Source organism: Euleptes europaea, chromosome 19 (assembly GCF_029931775.1).
Source record: "Euleptes europaea isolate rEulEur1 chromosome 19, rEulEur1.hap1, whole genome shotgun sequence".
Taxonomy (NCBI): Eukaryota; Metazoa; Chordata; class Lepidosauria; order Squamata; family Sphaerodactylidae; genus Euleptes; species Euleptes europaea.
Window position 1 is genome coordinate 20,290,375 of NC_079330.1, and position 19,263 is coordinate 20,309,637.

General features: G+C 48.8%; 1 protein-coding gene across 4 annotated transcripts in view; it reads right to left on the bottom strand.

The window, feature by feature from the left end:
• Positions 1–13,422, bottom strand: part of CUX1 (cut like homeobox 1) — a 338,228-nt gene extending 324,806 nt beyond the window's left edge. For 3 of the 4 annotated variants that reach the window (XM_056865494.1, XM_056865493.1, XM_056865491.1), the window contains exon 1: positions 13,294–13,422. In XM_056865494.1, the coding sequence (XP_056721472.1) occupies positions 13,294–13,356 (63 nt within the window). In that variant the 5' untranslated portion in view covers positions 13,357–13,422. Of the gene's footprint in view, positions 1–7,934; positions 8,031–13,293 lie in introns of those variants that run through there. The other variant, XM_056865492.1, reaches the window with a different exon arrangement.
• Between the last annotated feature and the right edge of the window lie 5,841 nt (positions 13,423–19,263).

Genomic DNA, 19,263 nt, shown 5'->3' on the forward strand with positions numbered 1-19,263 from the left:
TTGAAATTCCATCGAAAGAATTTTTGGCTAAACATTAGGAAGAACTTCCTGACAGTTAGAGTGGTTCCTTAGTGGAACGGGCTTCCTCGGGAGGTGGTGGGCTCTCCTTCTTTGGAGGTTTTTAAGCAGAGGCTAGATGGCCATCTGACAGCAATGTTGAGGGAGGGCAGGGAGGGTTGCATCAGTGTTTGACTCTCATGGCCCTTTCTTACATGTCCAGGGTAATGCCGATCGCCACTTTGGGGCCAGGAAGCAATTTTTCTCCAGGAATCCTGGAGGGGGGAGGGGTTGGTCATCTTCTGGGCATGTAATAGGGGTCACTGGGGGTGTGGGGGGTAGGCAGTTGTGAATTTCCTGCATCATGCAGGGGGTTGAACTAGATGACCCTGGGGGTCACTTCCATCTTCCTTTGTGAAAGATACCTTCACTGCACTGAAGGGAGAATCAGAAATTCCAGGACACCTCCCTCCCATGATAATTCATGTCACTCCAAGAGGAGTAAGACCTGATCCAGACAATTTCTTGTTCAGAGGATATTGTGGGAATGTTACTGTTACACACACACACACACACACACACACACAGGCTTTTATTTACTTACAATATTTATGTTCCTGCCTTTCAGCAGATTACTCTCAGAGCCATTTAACTTGTGGGTGAAGATATTAATAATAATATCATACTTCAGAATGATCTTATTCAGACAAGATGTGAAGGATCCCACCTGTTTCCAATTAGAAGCTGGGAACACTCAAGTAATCTGCAAATTGAGAATTTTTCCATAGTTCTTTTTAACTCTATTTTTACCATGTGTGGGAGTGCGCGAGAACGAGGGTGAATTTAAAAGCGAGCAGAGGAGATAATATCACCTTTCTTGGCACCAGAATGTTCACAGGGAGAGAGAGAGAGAGAGATGGTCCAAAGCACAATGATCGAGAACAAGCTTTGCATGCAGAGGGTCCCAAATCCCACCAGTCCACTGCAACTCCAGCTAAAGAACTCAGGAAGGTGGTCTTCGGAAAGTTCCAGTGCCTGAGACCTTACAGGTGCCATCTGGAAGTGACTAAGGTGGACCAGAAGGGCCAACGGTTGGATAGTGTGAGGCTGCTTCATACGTTCAGAATGCCCCAAAAGTCCTCGGAGAAGTCACCCTACCGCTAATCTCAACAAACGAATTGAAACGACGAGTTCCCCCTTCCCCAATAGCAACGAATTGCGTAACTGATTCCTCAGCCAGGCTGGCCGCAGGCCCAGTTAAAAAATGGCAGCTATCCATTGATTAAGGCTTCCAATAAGGTCTCCACAGAAGCAAAGACAGGTGGGTGAAGGTTAAGCATTACCCCAGCCATGTGGTATCAAGTAAGAATCATTACCATGTATCAGTTGAGCGGTGGGCAGGGGAGGAGGATGAACACAAAGGTGCAGTCATGTGGATCTACCTGGATGGCATGGGCCTTCTCTGTGCCAGCACCAGCAAGAGCCCCTAGGCCAGGGGTGTCAAACATAAGGCCAGCGGTTGGATCCAGTTCCCTCAGATCCCCCCTCACTTTTGATCTGACCTGGCGAGGAATGGCCCGGCCCGACTAGTGGCATTTATGTCACATCCGTCCCTCATAACAATTGAGTTTGACACTCCTCCCCTAGGCATTCTGGTGCAACAGGGGGAACAAGCATGTATATGAGAGCCTGTGTGGTATGGTGGTTACGAGCGGCAGGACTCTAATCTGGAGAACCGGGTTCAATGCCCTACTCCTCCACATGAAGCCTGCTAGGTGACCCTGGGCCCGTCACAGTTCTTTCAGAACTCTCTCAGCCCACGCGGAGGCAGGCAACGCCAAACCACCTACGGACACGTCTTGCCTTGAAAACCCTAAGGGGTCGCTGTAAATCGGCAGAGACTTTATGTAGGGTTGCCAAACTCCAGGTACTCTCCTACTATTAGAACTATCTCCCGCCAAGAGATCAGTTCACCTGGAGAAAATGGCCGCTTTGGCAACTGGACTCTATGGCATCAAAGTCCCTCCCCAAACTCCGCCCTCCTCAGGCTCCGCCCCCCAGACCTCCCGCTGGTTGTGAAGAGGGACCTGGCAACCCTAGCTTGACAGCACTTTGCATACACACTCACACAGTAGAAAAGAGCAAGAGTCTAGTACAAAGCTTCTTAAATTGTGGGTTGTGACCCCATATAAAGTCACGTAACTAAATGTGGGGGTTGCGAAAAAAATTGGCAACAGTATGCAAATTAGTATGCAAATTTGCTTTCATCGTTAGCACATGGTAAAATTATATGTACACCAAAGAATTGTTTTAAAATAAATTTCGTTATGATTTATTATCCGTAAATGTTTGATTTGTATACCTATTTTATATACCTATATACCCGGGGTGGCGTAAAAATTTCTCGGGTGAAAAGGGGTCACGAGTGGAAAAAGTGTAAGAAGCCCTGGTCTAGTAGCACCTTAAAGACTAACAACATTTCTGGCGGGGTATGAGCTCTCGTGAGTCGCAGCTCGCTTCTTCAGATACCCACACACTCACACAACACAGACAGACAAGCAGGCCGAGGGCCAGAAGCTCTTCCTGGCAGATTCATGCCCCCCACCTAGCGAAACAGGCAGTCGGGGGTCTGGTTGCTGCGACACCAGAAGATAGACGGCCCCGCGTCTGTCCGCTTAGGTATTTAAAAGCCACGCTCATCACCATGGCATTTGTGTGCCTCCAGGGTTCTGCCCGCACTACAAAGTTTATTATTAATCCAATGACTACCCCCTTCGACTGTGATTAAACATGATTTGGCAACCGGTTACCGTGTCAGCGGCGTTCAATACCTAATTTAGAAAGTGCCATTGTCCTATAGCAGGGCTGACCACTCGGCTCAAGAGATCGGCTCTCGTTTCTCGAGTAAAGAGAGGTCCTCGGACTCTAAATCTGTGTTTTATATACAAGTGTGTTCCCAAATAACTCATCCCACCAGCTTCTGCTGTGACATGCAATGCTAGAAATATTCTCTTTCCATAAAAAAAGAAGCCTCAACTCTGCAGGGCCCTCTGATTTTATTACTGTGGAATACTAAGCGTGTTTGTTGGCCATGTAAAATGCTGTTCCTTCAGAGCAGCTAGTTGTGAAGACAACACCACACTACTCAGTCACACAGACACCCACAGACACACCCACAACTGTACAATCTCTTTTCCGGCTCCAGGAGTTCAAGGTTATAAAGAAAACCAAGCAGAGCAGCAACTAACTTACTCATCCTGCAATGAAGTTCAGCAACTCCTATCGGAGGGATAAAAATAAAAAGGGTGAATTTAACATTAAAAAGCCGCGATGAAGAGTTTTATTCCGAACCAGCAGGCCAGGTAGGTTACACTTCAGGGTAAGCAAACTGTGATGAGGTGAGTTGCAAGGTTTGCTTTCAAGATGCGGAGACCCTGGAGAAAACCCTCACTCCGCCACCGAGTTCAGAGGACAGGCCTTGGGCTGTCTAGCATACCTTTTAGAGATACTGAAAAACAGGAGAGCTTTGAAGCCATGGATACTCGCGCCCTTGCACAGGGTGGATATGCACAGACTCTTTTATTCAGCAGACAGCTTCAACTTGGAGTCAAGGACCCAATTCGAAGTCTGAGAGTGCCATTCTATGCACACTTCCGTGGGAGCAAATCCCATTGACCCAGTGAGCTCAACGGGATTACTTCTCAGCAAACGCGCCCAGGGTGAAGTGGAAACAGTCTGATGAGTCCCCCAGGTATCAGTATCTTATAAGCGAGGACTAAGGTCAGAGTGAGGGGAAGGTGTCGTGAAGCGGCATTCCTAAGTCTGAGATTCAGGCCGGTTGCAGGGAGTGACCTATGGTTTTTAATGATACCTTCTTTTAACTGCACAGTTTAGATTTTATATTTTTGTATGTTCGGTTATTTATGTATTATGGAATGTATTGAATTTGTTTTGCTCGTGACCTGTTGGTCCACGAACATAAAGAATGGAATAAAGGAAAGGATGTGACCAACTAAGGTCATGGGATTAATCAGTCATCATCTGTTTCAAAGGCGAGGTAACTGCCCTCATTTGGGGGAAATTCCAAGTCAACGTCCAGTTTCCCAAGCCTGAAGAGCCTGTGACCACTAAAACAAGGACAGCCCGCCAGCCATGAGTGGTTGCTCACCAGCAATTGGCTAGAACTCTTGTGTGAATCTAGCTGCGCAGGATGGCAATGTGGCATCTTGTCAAGACCTACATGTATAACCGGTAGGGTTGCCAGGTCCCTCGTTGCTACCGTCGGGAAGTTTTTCGGGAAGAGCCTGAGAAGGGTGGGGTTTGGGGAGATGAGGGACTTCAAGGCCATAGAGTCCAATTGCCAAAGCGGCCATTGTCTCCAGGGGAACTGATCTCTATTGGCTGGAGATCAGTTGTAATAGCAGGCGATCTCCAGCTACTAGTTGGCAACTCAAACCACTAGGTCACATGGTGAGGATTTGCACTCAGTTCTAGTCTAACTGCAAAATGTACTGGCCCTCCAAGCATCCAGAACTACCCTAAAACAGTTGAAGCAGAAGAGGTTGGTCTTTATATGCCAACTTTCTCTACCACTTAAGGGAGAATCAAACCGGCGTACAATCACCTTCCCTTCCCCTCCCCACAACAGACACCCAGCGAGGTAGGTGGGGCTGAGAGAGTGTGACTAGCCCAAGGTCACCCAGCTGGCTTCATGTGTACAAGTGGGGAAACCAGTTCACCAGATTAGTCTCCGCCGCTCACGTGGAAGAGTGGGGAATCAAACCCGGCTCTCCAGATCAGAGTCCACCGCTCCAAACCACCGCTCTTAACCACTACACCATGCTGGCTCTTCTTGGTCCAGAACGGCTGCCTCGTGAGCAAGCCTTTGCCGTTTGGAGCGCCCTGCCCAGGCTTAATTCCCGACGCAATGACAAGCTCATGAAATGGTGAGTAAATAAGGATGTCAGTCCCACACGATGTCTTGGCTTTTTAAAAATTCACACTGATACGATCTACGGTGTAGGCCTGCGGAGCCTGGAGCTGTATATTACGATGTAAGAGAAGCCAAGGAGAGGCAAGTCTGGCGCTGGCTGTCAGGTATCCAAAAGGGCAGCGAGCAATCTGCATGCCCTTCTCTTTCCCCCAAGCAGCAGAAAAGTTTCGTCTGAACTCTTTTCCAGGGTCCCCCAGAGGAATATAATTGGGGGGGATGGGGATGACCAGAAGCTTAGAACTGATACGGTTAAGAGCCTCCGGAACGTTTCTGCCTGGCAGAGCACAAGTGGAAGTCTGTTACTTATAAACTATCCAGTCTTCCACAAGGGAGGCAGAGAAAGTGTGGACGGCAGCAAGACCGGACTGCGGACAGGTCCAACCCTGGGTCATGCTCACTGCAACTGTAAGAGAACTCCAGCTGCAGAACAAAACTATGTTTCAGATCAGAAGTGTCAAACATAAGGCCCGTGGACTGGATCTGGCCTTCTGAGAACTCTTATCCGGCCTGTGAGCCAGCCACTCCCCCCCACTCACCCCCACTCTCAAGCTGGGCATCGCCCGGCCCGGCCAAGTGACATTTATGTCATATCCGGCCCTCGTAACGATCGAGTTTGACACCCCTGATTGAGATCAGCCCACCACACATACAAATATCCAGCTCCAGCGATGTTTCCCCCTGCAAGGTCACCCAGCCCGTACAAGAAAATCAGACACCAAGCCACAGGGCTTGAGTACTCAAGCCGTTTAACTGAAAGCAAAAATGTTTATTTCAAAATGGGGCTACCTCCAAGTAGGCACTGCAAACTGAAGTCTGGCCATGCATGGCGTGGCGATGAGAGTGTCGGACTAGGATCGGAGGGGCCCCGTTTCAAGTCTGCCCTCTGGCATGGAAGCTTGTTGAGCAACCTGGGGCCAGTCACACACTCTCAGCCTAACCTACCTCACAGGGTTGTTGTGAGGATAAAACGGAGGAGAGGAATGCAAGCAGGGCGGGGTACAAATCAAGTAGATAAATAAGCGGTGCACAATATGTACACATCGGTAGTGAGTGACTCCAGGATCCTGCAGTGGAGAAGCCCCCGTTTCAGCTGTCCCATTGCCCCGTGATCCCTGGAAGGGGCACATCACTTGGCACACTGCCCCTTTGTTGCCTGGGCAGAAAAAGATGAGTTCCCCTGAAATTTTGGTGGGGAAAGGAGGGGCAAGAGAGAGCAGGTCAAAACAGCTGTGCCAGAGGAAAGAAAAGAACCCATGCCACTGATTTCTGCCTTCCTTTCTGAACTTCTCAGGCAATGGTAAATTGCTATGGGGATGATGGAGGAGGAGGAGGAAGAGGAGTTGGTTTTTATATGCTGACTTTCTCTACCGCTTAAGGGAGACTCAAACCAGCTGACAATCCCCTTCCCTTCCCCTCTTCACAACAGACACCCTGTGAGGTAGGTGGGGCTGAGAGAGAGTGACTTGCCCAAGGTCACCTAGCTGGCTTTGTGTGTAGGAGTGGGGAAACCAATCCAGTTCACCAGATTAGCCTCCGCCGCTCATGTGGAGGAGTGGGGAATCAAACCCGGTTCTCCAGATCAGACTCCACCGCTCCAAACCACTGCTCTTAACCCACTTCACCACGCTGGGTATAGATGGGTTCCCCTGAAATTTTGGTAGGGAAAGGAGGGGCAAGAGAGAGCAGAAGAAAACAGCTGTGCCAGTTGAAAGAAAAGAATCCATGCCACTGATTTCCGCCTTCCTTTCTGAACTTCTCAGGAAATGGTAAATGGCTATGGGGATGATGGCAGCAGGCAAGGAAAGGCCTGGAAGGGCAAACATGACCCTTGTAGCATTTTGGGGGGACCAACAGCCAATACAGATGCGTGGAAGGTTGTGTATAAGCAGTGCCTTGTGCAGAAGGTGGCGATCCCAAATGTATTGTACTGTGTTCTATGACCCTTTGACTCCTCTATAGGTAGATGAACAGTTGCCCGCCATCTTCACAGCGAGACGGCCAATTAACGCACCGCCTGGGTATACGAAACCGCGAAGGCAGAGAAACAACCACCATTTCATGTATAAAATTTAATAATCAAACAGAGCTGCCAGCCAGTATCGCCAGAAGGTTTCAATGAGAAATCCAGCCCTCCCGAAAACAGGGTCACATTTAGTTTGACAAAAACAAGATTGAAGTTTACACAAATGTGCCAAAGCCAAGTTTTTTACAGTAGGCACAGGAATTAAGTCGAGCTATTTTTACTAAACAGTTTACCAAGCCGGCATTTGGCGGCATTCTTTTCTATTCCAGCATTTCATTTACATAAAGGTTATACTTTCTTGTATGATCACTTGGAATCAATAAACGGGGTTTCGTGCCTTTCCCCCTTCCCCATAAAAATTTCTAGAAGCATATTGCTGGAAGTACCCCTGCAGTAGCAAACAAAACATTTTGAGATAATTCTCACAGGATGTGCAAGCTTTTCCATTCAGAGCAATTACAACACACGCAGGCAAAAGAGAACTCAAGCTACAATTAAAGTTGTCAGACCACGTTCAAGTACATCTACATCTAATCCATTTTATTTTATACAATTCTCCATCTGGATCTCATTTCCTGAATCCCTGTAGGTATTCTGGGTCATTCTTAAGAAGCCTTTCAAGTTACGAAAGTTCAGCCAAGTCCACCTTAATCTAAAACCTTTAAAAAAAATAACCAAAAATAAAAGGAAAAGAGAAGAAAAGGGAGTACAGTAAGGACATATTTTTTTAACCCCCTCTCCTAATCCACCTGGAACATGCTCAAGCACTAGCATTTTCCCGTTAGATCCCAGATAGCTATTACAGAACGGTACATCTTTCACCTTCTCAATTCTTGGGGGATACCGAAGCATCCCCACACAGCTGCCGGGAGGAAGTCCTCTCCCCCTACAAGACTTCTCGGAGGAATACACACCCCTCACCTTTAACTCCACTTCAGCTACGCCAAACATCTATGTAAGCATGTGAGCATTACTTCCGGGCTCCTTCCGAGATGCCTGGGTTCTCCGCCGCCAACGCGGGCATTGGCTGAACAGACTACTCCACGGGGGTGGGGGGGGGGAGAAACCAGCTTTCTAGCCAAATGCATTTACATTTAAAGAGGACGGACAATTCCCCAGCTTCCAGGATCAACCAATCCATTGATAGGCGAGGGACCGCTCCTGTTAATTTGCACACGCTCCCTTGCTATTCAGAGGGTGCTTATTATATTTATACACACACACAGAGTCACACACCTGAGCTGTTTTATTAAGCAGTACATCTGCAATCTCATCAGGGAAATACACACCCAAACAAGGCTACAAGGTTTAGCATGTACAGTCTCTCTCCCCTTGAACGGATATTACTTCAGAGGCACAAAAAGCACATTAAAAAAGGAGAGAGAGATGCACTTCAAGGCATTGAGAAAGTCCTGGAGGACTCTGGGCATTGTTATGGAAATGGTCTCCCTCCCACCACCTAGGGACAGCCAGAGAGACCTTGTCACTGACCATGACAGCCACTCAAGAGATAAGGAGGCGAGATCAGCTCCCCACCACCACCACTTGGGCAGGAAGGGCTTTTTCCTCCCTCCCACCCCCCAACCCAAGCTCCATGCATGGTAAGAGCAGATGCAATTAAGGGCACCACGTTCAGGGGAGGTGCACTTGGGGGTCCCTGCGACTGGCCACAGATGCCCCCCCCACCAGGAACGATCCCCACACGGCGCATAAACAAAATCGGAGCCACAACTCGAAGAAACGCGAGCGCTTGGCATAAATCTTGTCTCCCCCCTCCCCCCCCCACATCATCCACACACATCTCGGTACCAGGTTCAAATCCACAGGGAGGGGCGTATGATGCAAGCCCAGAGGGAAAGGAGCAGCCCGAGGGAAGGAAAAGGTTTGGGGGTCACCCCCATAAACACATACACTTAACAAACAGAAAACCCACATGGAGTTGAAGGAAGGAAGGAAGGAAAGAAGGAAGGAAGGAAGGAAGGAAGGAAGGAAGGAAGGAAGGAAGGAAGGAAGGAAGGAAGGAAGGAAGGAAGGAAGGAAGGAAGGAAGGAAGGAAGGAAGGAAGGAAGGAAAAAACAGAGCTTCCCCCCCCCCAAAGTTTGTGAGACAGACTAATGGGATTTTAAGTGAGAAGTGTACCTTTGTGTTCTTTACAACACCCCTCCCACCTTTTGACCAGGATAAAAGGACTCAGACCTACATTTCTACTCTGCTCGTATCTGACGAAGGGAGCTCTGACTTTCAAAAGCTTACACCCTCAAACTCTTGTCGGTCTCTAAAGGCACTACTAGACTCGAATCTATATGGGAAGACGTCACCCGTGAGGCTAAAGGGTTTTTTTAACATGTGCCCACAATCTCAGAGACATGAACCCGCACATGAACCTCAGAGACGCGGGCAGGGAAAGCGGTGGGGTAGAAGCAGGCGGGAAAACGCAGGAGGGAAGACAGCTAGTGGTATTGGCAGTCCTCACCCCCCAAAATCCCTGAGGGCTCAATGGGCTTAACAATCACTTCACCGGATAGAGAGGGGAGCATCCCCCACAGGCACGGAGCAGGGTGTCAGGCCTAGCTTTGAAAGGATCGCAGCAATAAGGGGATCGGAACCGGACATCCTGCTTCTGTGACCCAACCACCCACCCAAAACGCAAGCTGTGTGAGGGCAAGAAGGACTTCCCTCAAAAGAGCCCCAAAGGGATTCATTCCTCTAGCAGGACGGTTGTGGGGCCTTGGCAATGAGGGGATGGTGGGTGGGAAGTCTTTCCCCCTCCTCGGACTTAAATCCCCCTTATCAGAACATAAGGAGAGCGTGGAACGGCTTCCCACAAGGGAAAAACGAGGCGGAAGCCTCCTTCTGCGTACTTATTAGGACTTTTTATTGGCTTCTGTGGGACTTACTTCTGAGTAAACACAGCGTGGTGGTGTTTATTCTCTCAGCCAGACCCCAGTCCCTTTCCTAGAGGGGTCAGGGAAACAGCCAAGGGCAGGGGAGAAGAATCTCATGCTCCCCTACTAAGATATTTCTCCTTCCCCCCCAAAAAAAAATGAGGAACAAATGGGCAGAGGAGCATTGCCCTTCCACAAGAAATTGGATTAAAGGAGTCCTCCTCTGACCTTGGGTGTACACGAAACGAGGGGGACAAAAAATGCAATATCTGTGAAGTAGCGATTTAGCCCCCCCATCCCCAAGAATCTGCTTACCAAGGAATTTGAAAAGGAATGGGAGAACAAGAAAAGGCCTCCCCCAGCTAATGGGATGCAAATAAAAAGATGAGAACTATGCCTACTCCCTGTGGGGAAGATTTACATCCCCCCCCCCTCTTTAAGAAACTGGTTGTCAAGGAAGAGCAAAGAAGGTTCCTGGCTGAGCCCCCCCTTCCAAAATATACACGCAATAAAAAGTACTGAACACTCTCTCCCCAAAATATACTTCTGAAAGAGTGGGTATCATTTCTTGGGGGTGGGGGACGTGGGTAGGGAGACTGACAACTCACAACCTCTTATCCCTTTAAATCATCTCACAGGGGGGGTCTTTTGGGAGTCAGGGGGAAAGCCTCCCGCCCCAAAATAAAGGCAAACCCCAAGGAGACTAAAGCTATTATTAAATACTTCCTTTCTCCCCCCCCCCCCAACCACTTTCCAGTCACATAAACACAATGAAATGGGGGTGGGGGGAGGAAAAAGAAAAGAGAACGAGGACTTTCCAACTCAGCCCCCACCCCCAGTTTGACACTGATGTTTCTGTTGGGGGGGGGGACAGGGAAAGAGGGCCGCTAAACCAAGCTCCCTTCTCTCCCCCCTCACTTTCCTGTGTCACTATATAAAGTCTTACAAACTTTCCCACGAGCTTCAAAATTGGGGGGGGGGGAGAGGTTGAAGAACCAAGGGAGCTTATGGCAGGGGGGGGGGGGCGGCGGAAAAAGAGAACTGTACATGAAGGATACCCCCCATACTTTCACAGGCAAGAGTGTTTGTTGCTGGTGGAAATTGTTTTGGAGGAAAGGGAAGATAAAAAGCAAAGGAAAACAGAGGCGAGAAGTCCCCCCCCCATCTTCTAACTGTAACATTTACTTTTTCTCCCCTTTTATAAGGGTATGGGACCCGTGGGTGGGGGCATAAGAGACAGACACACAGAACAGGGAGACCTGTTTCCTTTTACGCCTTTCCCTTTAGGAAATTAGGGGGCTTTTAAAAATGGGGGTAGGGTGGAGAAAACCTCATGTTTCCCTTTTCTGCCTTTCTCGCTGGATAAAACTGGGGGCACTCTTTAAAAAGGAAGGTGACGTTTTGTTGTGGGGCAGAGAGAGAGAGAAACACACAGGAAAAAGAAAGCCCCCCCCCCGCACTTCCCTTCCAAATGTCTCCCTTTAAAAACAGTGGGGCACTTTTGAAAGGGGGGGGAGTAGTACGGAGGAATCGCAGCATGTGTAGGGGGAAGTGTTTCGGGGGGGCAGGGGTGAAAAAGAGGGGGACACATAGTGACGAGACGCCCCCTTATATTTCCCTCCCAAATTTCAGCCACTACAAAACCAGACACCTTTTAAAGAGGGGTAGAAATGTTCACATTGGGAGGGGGGGTGAACAAGAAACATACAGGAGGGGGGAGGAAGAGTCTCTCCTTACCCCCCTTCCACATTTCACCCTCTTGACAAAATTGGGAGCACTTTTAAAAGGGGGGAGAGTGCTATGACCCAGGGGGGCTGGAGCGTTTCCTTTATGGGGGAAAAGCAGAAACCGACTTGATAGTTACCTTCTACTTTTTAAATAAAGCTGGGAGCACTTTTTAAACGGGGGGGAGTAGTATTGGGGGGGGATAACCTATTGGGGGGGGTGGAGAACGGTGAAAAAAAGAGCAAAGCCCTAGGGCACAAACCCTTTAGTCAATTCCTCTTCCCTTGTATAGGGATGGGGGGGGGGTGAGAAAAGAGGCAAGAAAAAACACAGGGCAGACTGGTCAATTTCACTGGTCAATTCCCCTTGCCCCCTTCTTTAAAAAACAAAACGGGAGAACACTTTTTAAAGGTGGGGGGGGGGAGAGAGAGAGAGTACAGTGGGGCGGAAGAAGAGAAAGTATTTCCCTTGTTAATGGTAGGGGGGGGGAAGAGATGAGAAAACAGCAAAGACACACACACACACAGAGAGAGAGAGGGGACAAACTCCCTAGTCAATTTCCCCTGGTACATTTTGTAAATATATAATAATAATAATAATAATAATAATAATAATAATAATCCTGGAGAACACTCCTCAAAGAGGGGGGAAGAGTACTGGGGGGTGCAGGGAAAGTATTCCCCTTGTTAATGGTGGGGGGGGGAGAGATGAGAAAACAGCAAAGACACACAGAGAGAGAGAGAGAGAGAGGACAAACTCCCTAGTCGGTTTCCCCTGGTACATTTTGTAAAATATATATATATATATATATATATATATATATATATATATTATAATAATAATAATAAACCTGGAGAACACTCTTCAAAGAGGGGGGGGAGAGTCCTGGGGGGTGCAGAGAAAGTATTCCCCTCGTATAGGGTTAGGGGGGGTGAGAAAAGAGGCAAGAAAAAACACAGGGCGGACTGGTCCATTTCCCTGGTCCATTTCCCCCCCCCCCGTGAACCTGGGCGGGGGGGGGGGGAGAAGAGACACTTTGCAAGAGGAAAGTGTCGCTACAGAGGAAAAAAGGAGAACGGGTTGTGTTTTTTTTGTTTGTTTGTTTGTTTTCATGTCCCTTAATCGTGGTTATTATTTTTAGCCCGGGCCTTGGGGGGGAAGAGGAAGAGGAAGGGGGGGGGGAGGCCGTCGCAAAGAAGAGACTCTCCCCCCACCGGCTTCTCCCCCCCCCCCGCCGCCCCATATCCCGGGACAAGCCACCTCGGCGGCGCCATCTTGTCGGGGTCGATGAATCGAACAAAGAGGATCAATTTCCGATAGCGGCGGCGGGCGGCTTATCGATGGGGGGGGGGAGAGAAGCAGGGGGGAGGGAGACGGGCGGACGGGCGGGCGGGCAGCCGGGACTGTGAGGCAGGCTTGGGGGACAGGAGGAGGAGGAGGGGAAGGGGGGGAAGCGGCAGCAGGAGAAGGAGGGGAGAGGGCCGGGGGGTGGGCAGCTGTGTGTGTGTGGTGAGGGGGGGGGGCGCCGCTTCTGACGGGACTTTTAAGGGTGGGGGGTGGGGGGGAAGGGGGTCCGATCCCGGGGAGGAGGGGAGGGGGGATCCCCCCCAAAAAAAGAGAGAGAGAGGGAGGGAGGGAGAGGGGGGAAGGGGCGAGAGAGGCGTCCTGACCTGCAGCTGCTGTAAATCAAAGCGCTTCCAATATTGAGACATCGATCCCACATTGGCCGCCATCTTGAGACATATTGAGGCAGAAGTGAGCGGCGGATCGGGCGAGAGGGGCTGGCTGGAGAGCGCACGGGAGAGGGAGAGAGAGAGGGAGAGAGCGAGAGGAGGGAGGGGGGCGAGGATGAGGAAGGAGGGAGGGAGGAAGGGAGACGGAGGCTGACAGGGCGAGAGGGAGGGAGGGAGGCCGGCCAGGGCCCAACGGAAAACCCGGGCCGGAGCCGCGCGCTCCGCCACGGAATGGAGTCCGTTGCTTTTCCCTCCCCCCCCCACCACCCCCCCCCCGGCCCAGTGGCAGTAGAAAATCAGGAGGCGATTGAGACTGGGAAGGGCAGCCATGAAGGAGCGAGAAACTCTGGCCCTGACAGCCTCCGACAATGTTTCGAGGTAGAAACGATTCTGAAGTGTCAGGATGTGCCGCTGGCCACCAAGACTACGTTAATTCATGCCGTCGTGTTCCCTGTTACTAGGCATGGGTGTGAGAGCCGGACAGTGAAGAAAGCGGACAGGAAGAAAGCGGACTCCTTTGAAAGGTGGTGTTGGAGGAGAGGGGGACGGATACCGCGGACGGCCGAAACAAACACATCGGCGGGTTCTAGATCAAATCAGGCCTGAACGGACCCTAGAAGCTAAAACGACTACACTGAGGCTGTCGTACTTTGGTCACGTCGTGAGACGACAAGAGTCACTGGAAAAGACAATTCACAGTGGGCAGCCGTGTTAGTCTGTTTGCAGTAGACAAAAAGGGCAAGAGTCCAGTAGCACCTGAAAGACTAACAAGAATATTTTCTAGAAAAGGGCAAGAGTCCAGTAGCACCTTAAAGACTAACAAGAATATTTTCTGGTAGGGTATGAGCTTTCGTGAGCCACAGCTCACTTCTTCGGTCATGCTAGGAAAAGTTGAGGGCGGCAGGAAAAGAGGAAGACCCAACAGGAGATGGACGGACTCAATAAAGGAAGCCACGGCCTTCAGTTTGCAAGACCTGAGCAAGGCTGTCAAAGTTAGGACGTTTTGGAGGACTTTCATTCATAGGATCACCCTGAGTCGGAAGCAACTTGACGGCACTTAACACACACACACACACAGTAGAAAAGGGCAAGAGTCCAGTAGCACCTTAAAGACTTAAGAATATTTTCTAGTAGAAAAGGGCAAGAGTCCAGTAGCACCTTAAAGACTAACAAGAATATTTTCTAGTAGAAAAGGGCAAGAGTCCAGTAGCACCTTAAAGACTAACAAGAATATTTTCTAGTAGAAAAGGGCAAGAGTCCAGTAGCACCTTAAAGACTAACAAGAATGTTTTCTAGTAGAAAAGGGCAAGAGTCCAGTAGCACCTTAAAGACTAACAAGAATGTTTTCTAGAAAAGGGCAAGAGTCCAGTAGCACCTTAAAGACTAACAAGAATATTTTCTAGAAAAGGGCAAGAGTCCAGTAGCACCTTAAAGACTAACAAAAAATATTTTCTGGCAGGGTGTGAGCTTTCGTGAGCCACAGCTCCCTTCTTCAGATACAGCTTAGAATGTGAATCCATCTGTCTAAGTAGAGGAGAGTGAATTCAGACAAGCATTAGTATGTAAATGTTAACAGTATGTCAATGTGAATAGCAGGCGTGATGGGATTAGGTGTGGTATGCAGAAGAGTCTGTGATGTCCAGGGGAGAGATGGGTGTGGAGAAATCAGGATTGGTAATGAACCATGAATGCAAGGTCTTTATTCAGCCCAGGTAAATGCATTGACTTTAGTTTGAATATCACCTGTAATTCAACAGTTTCTCTTTCCAATCTCCCTTTGAAATTTCTTTGTAAGAGAACTGCTACTTTTAATCTGCAACAGAATGTCCTGGAAGGTTGAAATGTTCTCCCACTGGTTTTTGAATATTGTGGTTTCTGATGTCAGACTTATGTCCATTTAATCTTTGTCTAAGAGACTGACCTGTTTGTTTGTTTTCTGTTAGGCTAGCCTGATCTCGTCAGATCTCAGAAGCTAAGCAGGGTCAGCCCTGGTTAGTATTTGGATGGAAGACCGTCAAGGAATACCAGGGTTGTTGTGCAGAGGAAGGCACTGGCAAACCACCTCTTGCCATGAAAACCCCAAAAGGGGTTGCCATAAGTCGGCTGTGACTTGACGGCACTTTACACACACACACACACACAGGGAGAGAGCGGGGAACTAAATAGGAAGAGGGAAAATGAACAGCCTGCCCCCCCCCCCCCCGCATAGGCTGGCCGCCCTTGGAGAAAGCAGGGGCTGACTTCCCGGGGTGGGGGGCAGGAGAGAAGGACACTTGGGGCCAAGGGAGCCGAGGAGAAAAATTTAAGTGGGAAGTGGGCATGTTCGTGGAGGAAAGGGGCATTCGTGGCTAGCGGTTAGAATGGATACTGGTCATGCTGCATACCTGTCCTCTCTAGTGTCAGAGGAGCATGCCTATTATGTTGGGTACGGTGGAACACAGGCACAAGAACGTAAGAAAGGCCCTGCTGGATCAGACCAAGGCCCATCGAGTCCAGCAGTCTGTTCACACAATGGCCAACCAGGTGCCTCTGTGTGTGTAAAGTGCCATCAAGACGAAGCCGACTTATGGTGACCCCTTCTTTTTTTGGGGGGGGGGGTTCATGGCAAGAGACTAACAGGTGGTTTGCCAGTGCCTTCCTCTGCACAGCAACCCTGGTTTTCCTTGGTGGTCTCCCATCCAAATACTAACCGGGGCTGACCCTGCTTAGCTTCCGAGATCTGACGAGATCAGGCTAACCTGGGCCATCCAGGTCAGTGCCTCTAGGAAGCTACAAACAAGGCGACTGCAGCAGCATTGTCCTGCCTGTGTTCCACAGGACCCAAAATAATAGGCATGCTCCTCTGATCCTGGAGAGAATAGGTATGCAGCATGACTAGTATCCATATTCTAACTAACAGCCATGAATACCCCTCTCCTCTATGAACATGTCCACTCCCCTCTTAAAGCCCTCCTAGCTGGCAGCCATCACCACATCCTGGGGCAGGGAGTTCCACAATTTAACTATGTGTTGTGTGAAGAAATACTTCCTTTTATCTGTTTTGAATCTCTCACCCTCCAGCTTTAGCAGATGACCCCGTGTTCTAGTATTATGGGAGAGGGAGAAAAACTTCTCCCCGTCCACTCTCTCCAAACCATGCATAATTTTATAAACCTCTATCATGTCTCCCCTCAGCTGGATGTCTCCCCTCAGGCAGGATGGTGCTTCAGTCGCCTTGTTTGGGGGCTTCCTGGAGGCACCTGCTTGGCCTCTGTGTGAACAGACTGCCGGACTTGATGGGCCTTGGTCTGATCCAGCAGGGCCTTTCTTATGTTCTTATGAGAGTCTTAAGAGCATGAACATATGAAGTTGCCTTATACCAGTGGTTCCCAACCTTTTTTGGGCCATGCCCCACCCCACCTAAGCAGCTCTAAATTCCTGATGCCCCCCGTGACTTTGTCACCAGCTGACCACCGTGTACATTCTGATTTTAATTTTAAAAATGTGTATGTCACAATATATATTTATATAACTGTATATGAGGCCCCTAGAACCACAAGAAATGAAAAAAAATCACTGTTAATAACTCATTCTCGAATTGCCCCCCTGAAAAATCAAATTGCCCCCCCTGTGGGGTGTGTGCCCCATGTTGGGAACCACTGCCTTATACTGAACCAGACCCTTGGTCCATCAAAGTCAGTATTGTCTACTCAGACCGGCAACATAATAAGAGCCATGCTGGATCAGACCAAGGTCCATCAAGTCCAGCAGTCCGTTCACACAGTTCATGGCTACTGGTTAAAATAGATACTAGTCATGATGCATACCTGTTCTCCAGGATCAGAGGAGCATGCCTGGTATATTAGGTGCTGTGGAATACAGGCAGGATGGTGCTGCTGCAGTTCTGCAGTCTTCTTGTTTGGGGGCTTCCTAGAGGCACCTGGCTGGCCACTGTGTGAACAGACTGCTAGACTTGATGGACCTTGGTCTGATCCAGTGTGGGTTTTCTTATGTTCTTATGTTCACACAGGGGGCAACCAGGAGCCGCTAGCAAGCCCACAAACAAGACTACTGCAGCAGCATTATCCTGTCTGTGTTCCACAGCACCTAAGATAATAGGCATGCTCCTCTGATACTGGAGAGAATAGGTATGCATCGTGACTAGTATCCAGTTGTACTAGTAGCCATGAATAGTCCTCTCCTCCTTGAACGTGTCCACTTCCCTCTTCAAGCCTTCCAAGTTGGCAGCCATAAGAAAAGCCATGCTGGATCAGACCATGGTCCATCAAGTCCAGCAGGCTGTTCACACTGGCCAACCAGGGGCCTCTAGGAAGCCCACAAAAAAGACGACTGCAGCAGCACCATCCTGCCTGTGTTCCAAAGCACCTAATATAATGAGCATGCTCCTCTGATCCTGGAGAGAATAAGTATGCATCATGACTAGTACCATTTGTACTAGTAGCCATGAATCACCCTCTCCTCCATGGACATGTCCACTCCCCTCTTATAGCCTTCCAAGTTGGCAGCCGTAAGAGCCATGCTGGATCAGACCAAGGGCCACCAAGTCCAGCAGTCTGTTCACACAGGGGCCAACCAGGTGCCTTTAGGAAGCCCACAAACAAGACGGCTGTAGCAGCATTCTCCTGTCTGTGTTCCACAGCACCTTATATAATAGGCATGCTCCTCTCAGGGGGCAGAATATTTCAGAGAGAGAGAGAATGTATACATTACAACATAGAGACAAACACAGAGACATTGGCTCCTCAAGTGATACTGGCCAATTACATACAAATCCACAACCAGACATGCACTACATGATTGCCGGACTGAACTGTGTGCATATTATCTGCAATTGCATCTAGTACTTCTCTGTGTATCAACATCTGTGTGTATACAAACCTCTGTACACACAAGGACATAGCTACATGAAGCTGCGTGGATGCCCTCTGAAATGTCTGTGTAGCATCCATAAATACATGTCACGTTACATAGATTAGCTTTGATTAGCTCTTCTCTACTTAAGGAGAGATGCACTTGCATTCTAGCTGAATCTGAAGAAGTGAGCTGTGACTCACGAAAGCTTGTACCCAGCCAGAATATGCACAATCACCATGTTGTTTGAATGGGAAATATGTGTATTTACCATGTGCGTAAACCTGGTATGTGTGGGTGCAAACCCTGAAAAATCCAATGGTCAGGTTATGTGTACTGAGGCTGTACATGCATGGAAAATACCCACATTGATCCAACTGAAAGGATCATGAATTGTGCAAGCTGTGGGCTCCTGGTACATGCTATTATAATGTGTGCAAAGCCCTTAAGGATACATAGGATTACACCCTAACTAGCGTTGCCAACCTCCAGGTGGTAATGGAAAAAAACACATCCATACTTAACAAGCTTGCAAAACTCAGTATGGGATTACAAAAATACTGTATCACACTTCATTCAAGCGATTCTTATTATTTATGTTAAAAAAAGAAATTATCCTAATATGTTCTTTACCATACTATATACAAATCATAAACGATCCAATCTGATTACATACATAATACAATAACCAAAAGCAATTTCACCTAATATTCTTGTAATCTATCTATAGGAGTCTTCCTCCTTGTGTTACAAGATTTCACAAATCAGTTTCTCCTTTGGCTTTGTAGTTTGTGTTGGCTGAATACTGTAGCACAAGAGTCCTTGTAGGTTTCACAGCGATATTCGCAAGACTAAGTAGTAGTATTACAATGCACAAACGGGCATCCCAGTTAGTGTACCGTTTCAACTTTTCTTCAGTGTGCAATATTATCTACTTATGTACATTCTCACAAAGCGCTCAATTATGTGCCATCTCATTAAGATACAGGAAACAAAGTGAGCTAGTGCCCCCTAACTAGCGTTGCCAACCTCCAGGTGGTGGCTGCAAATCTCCCG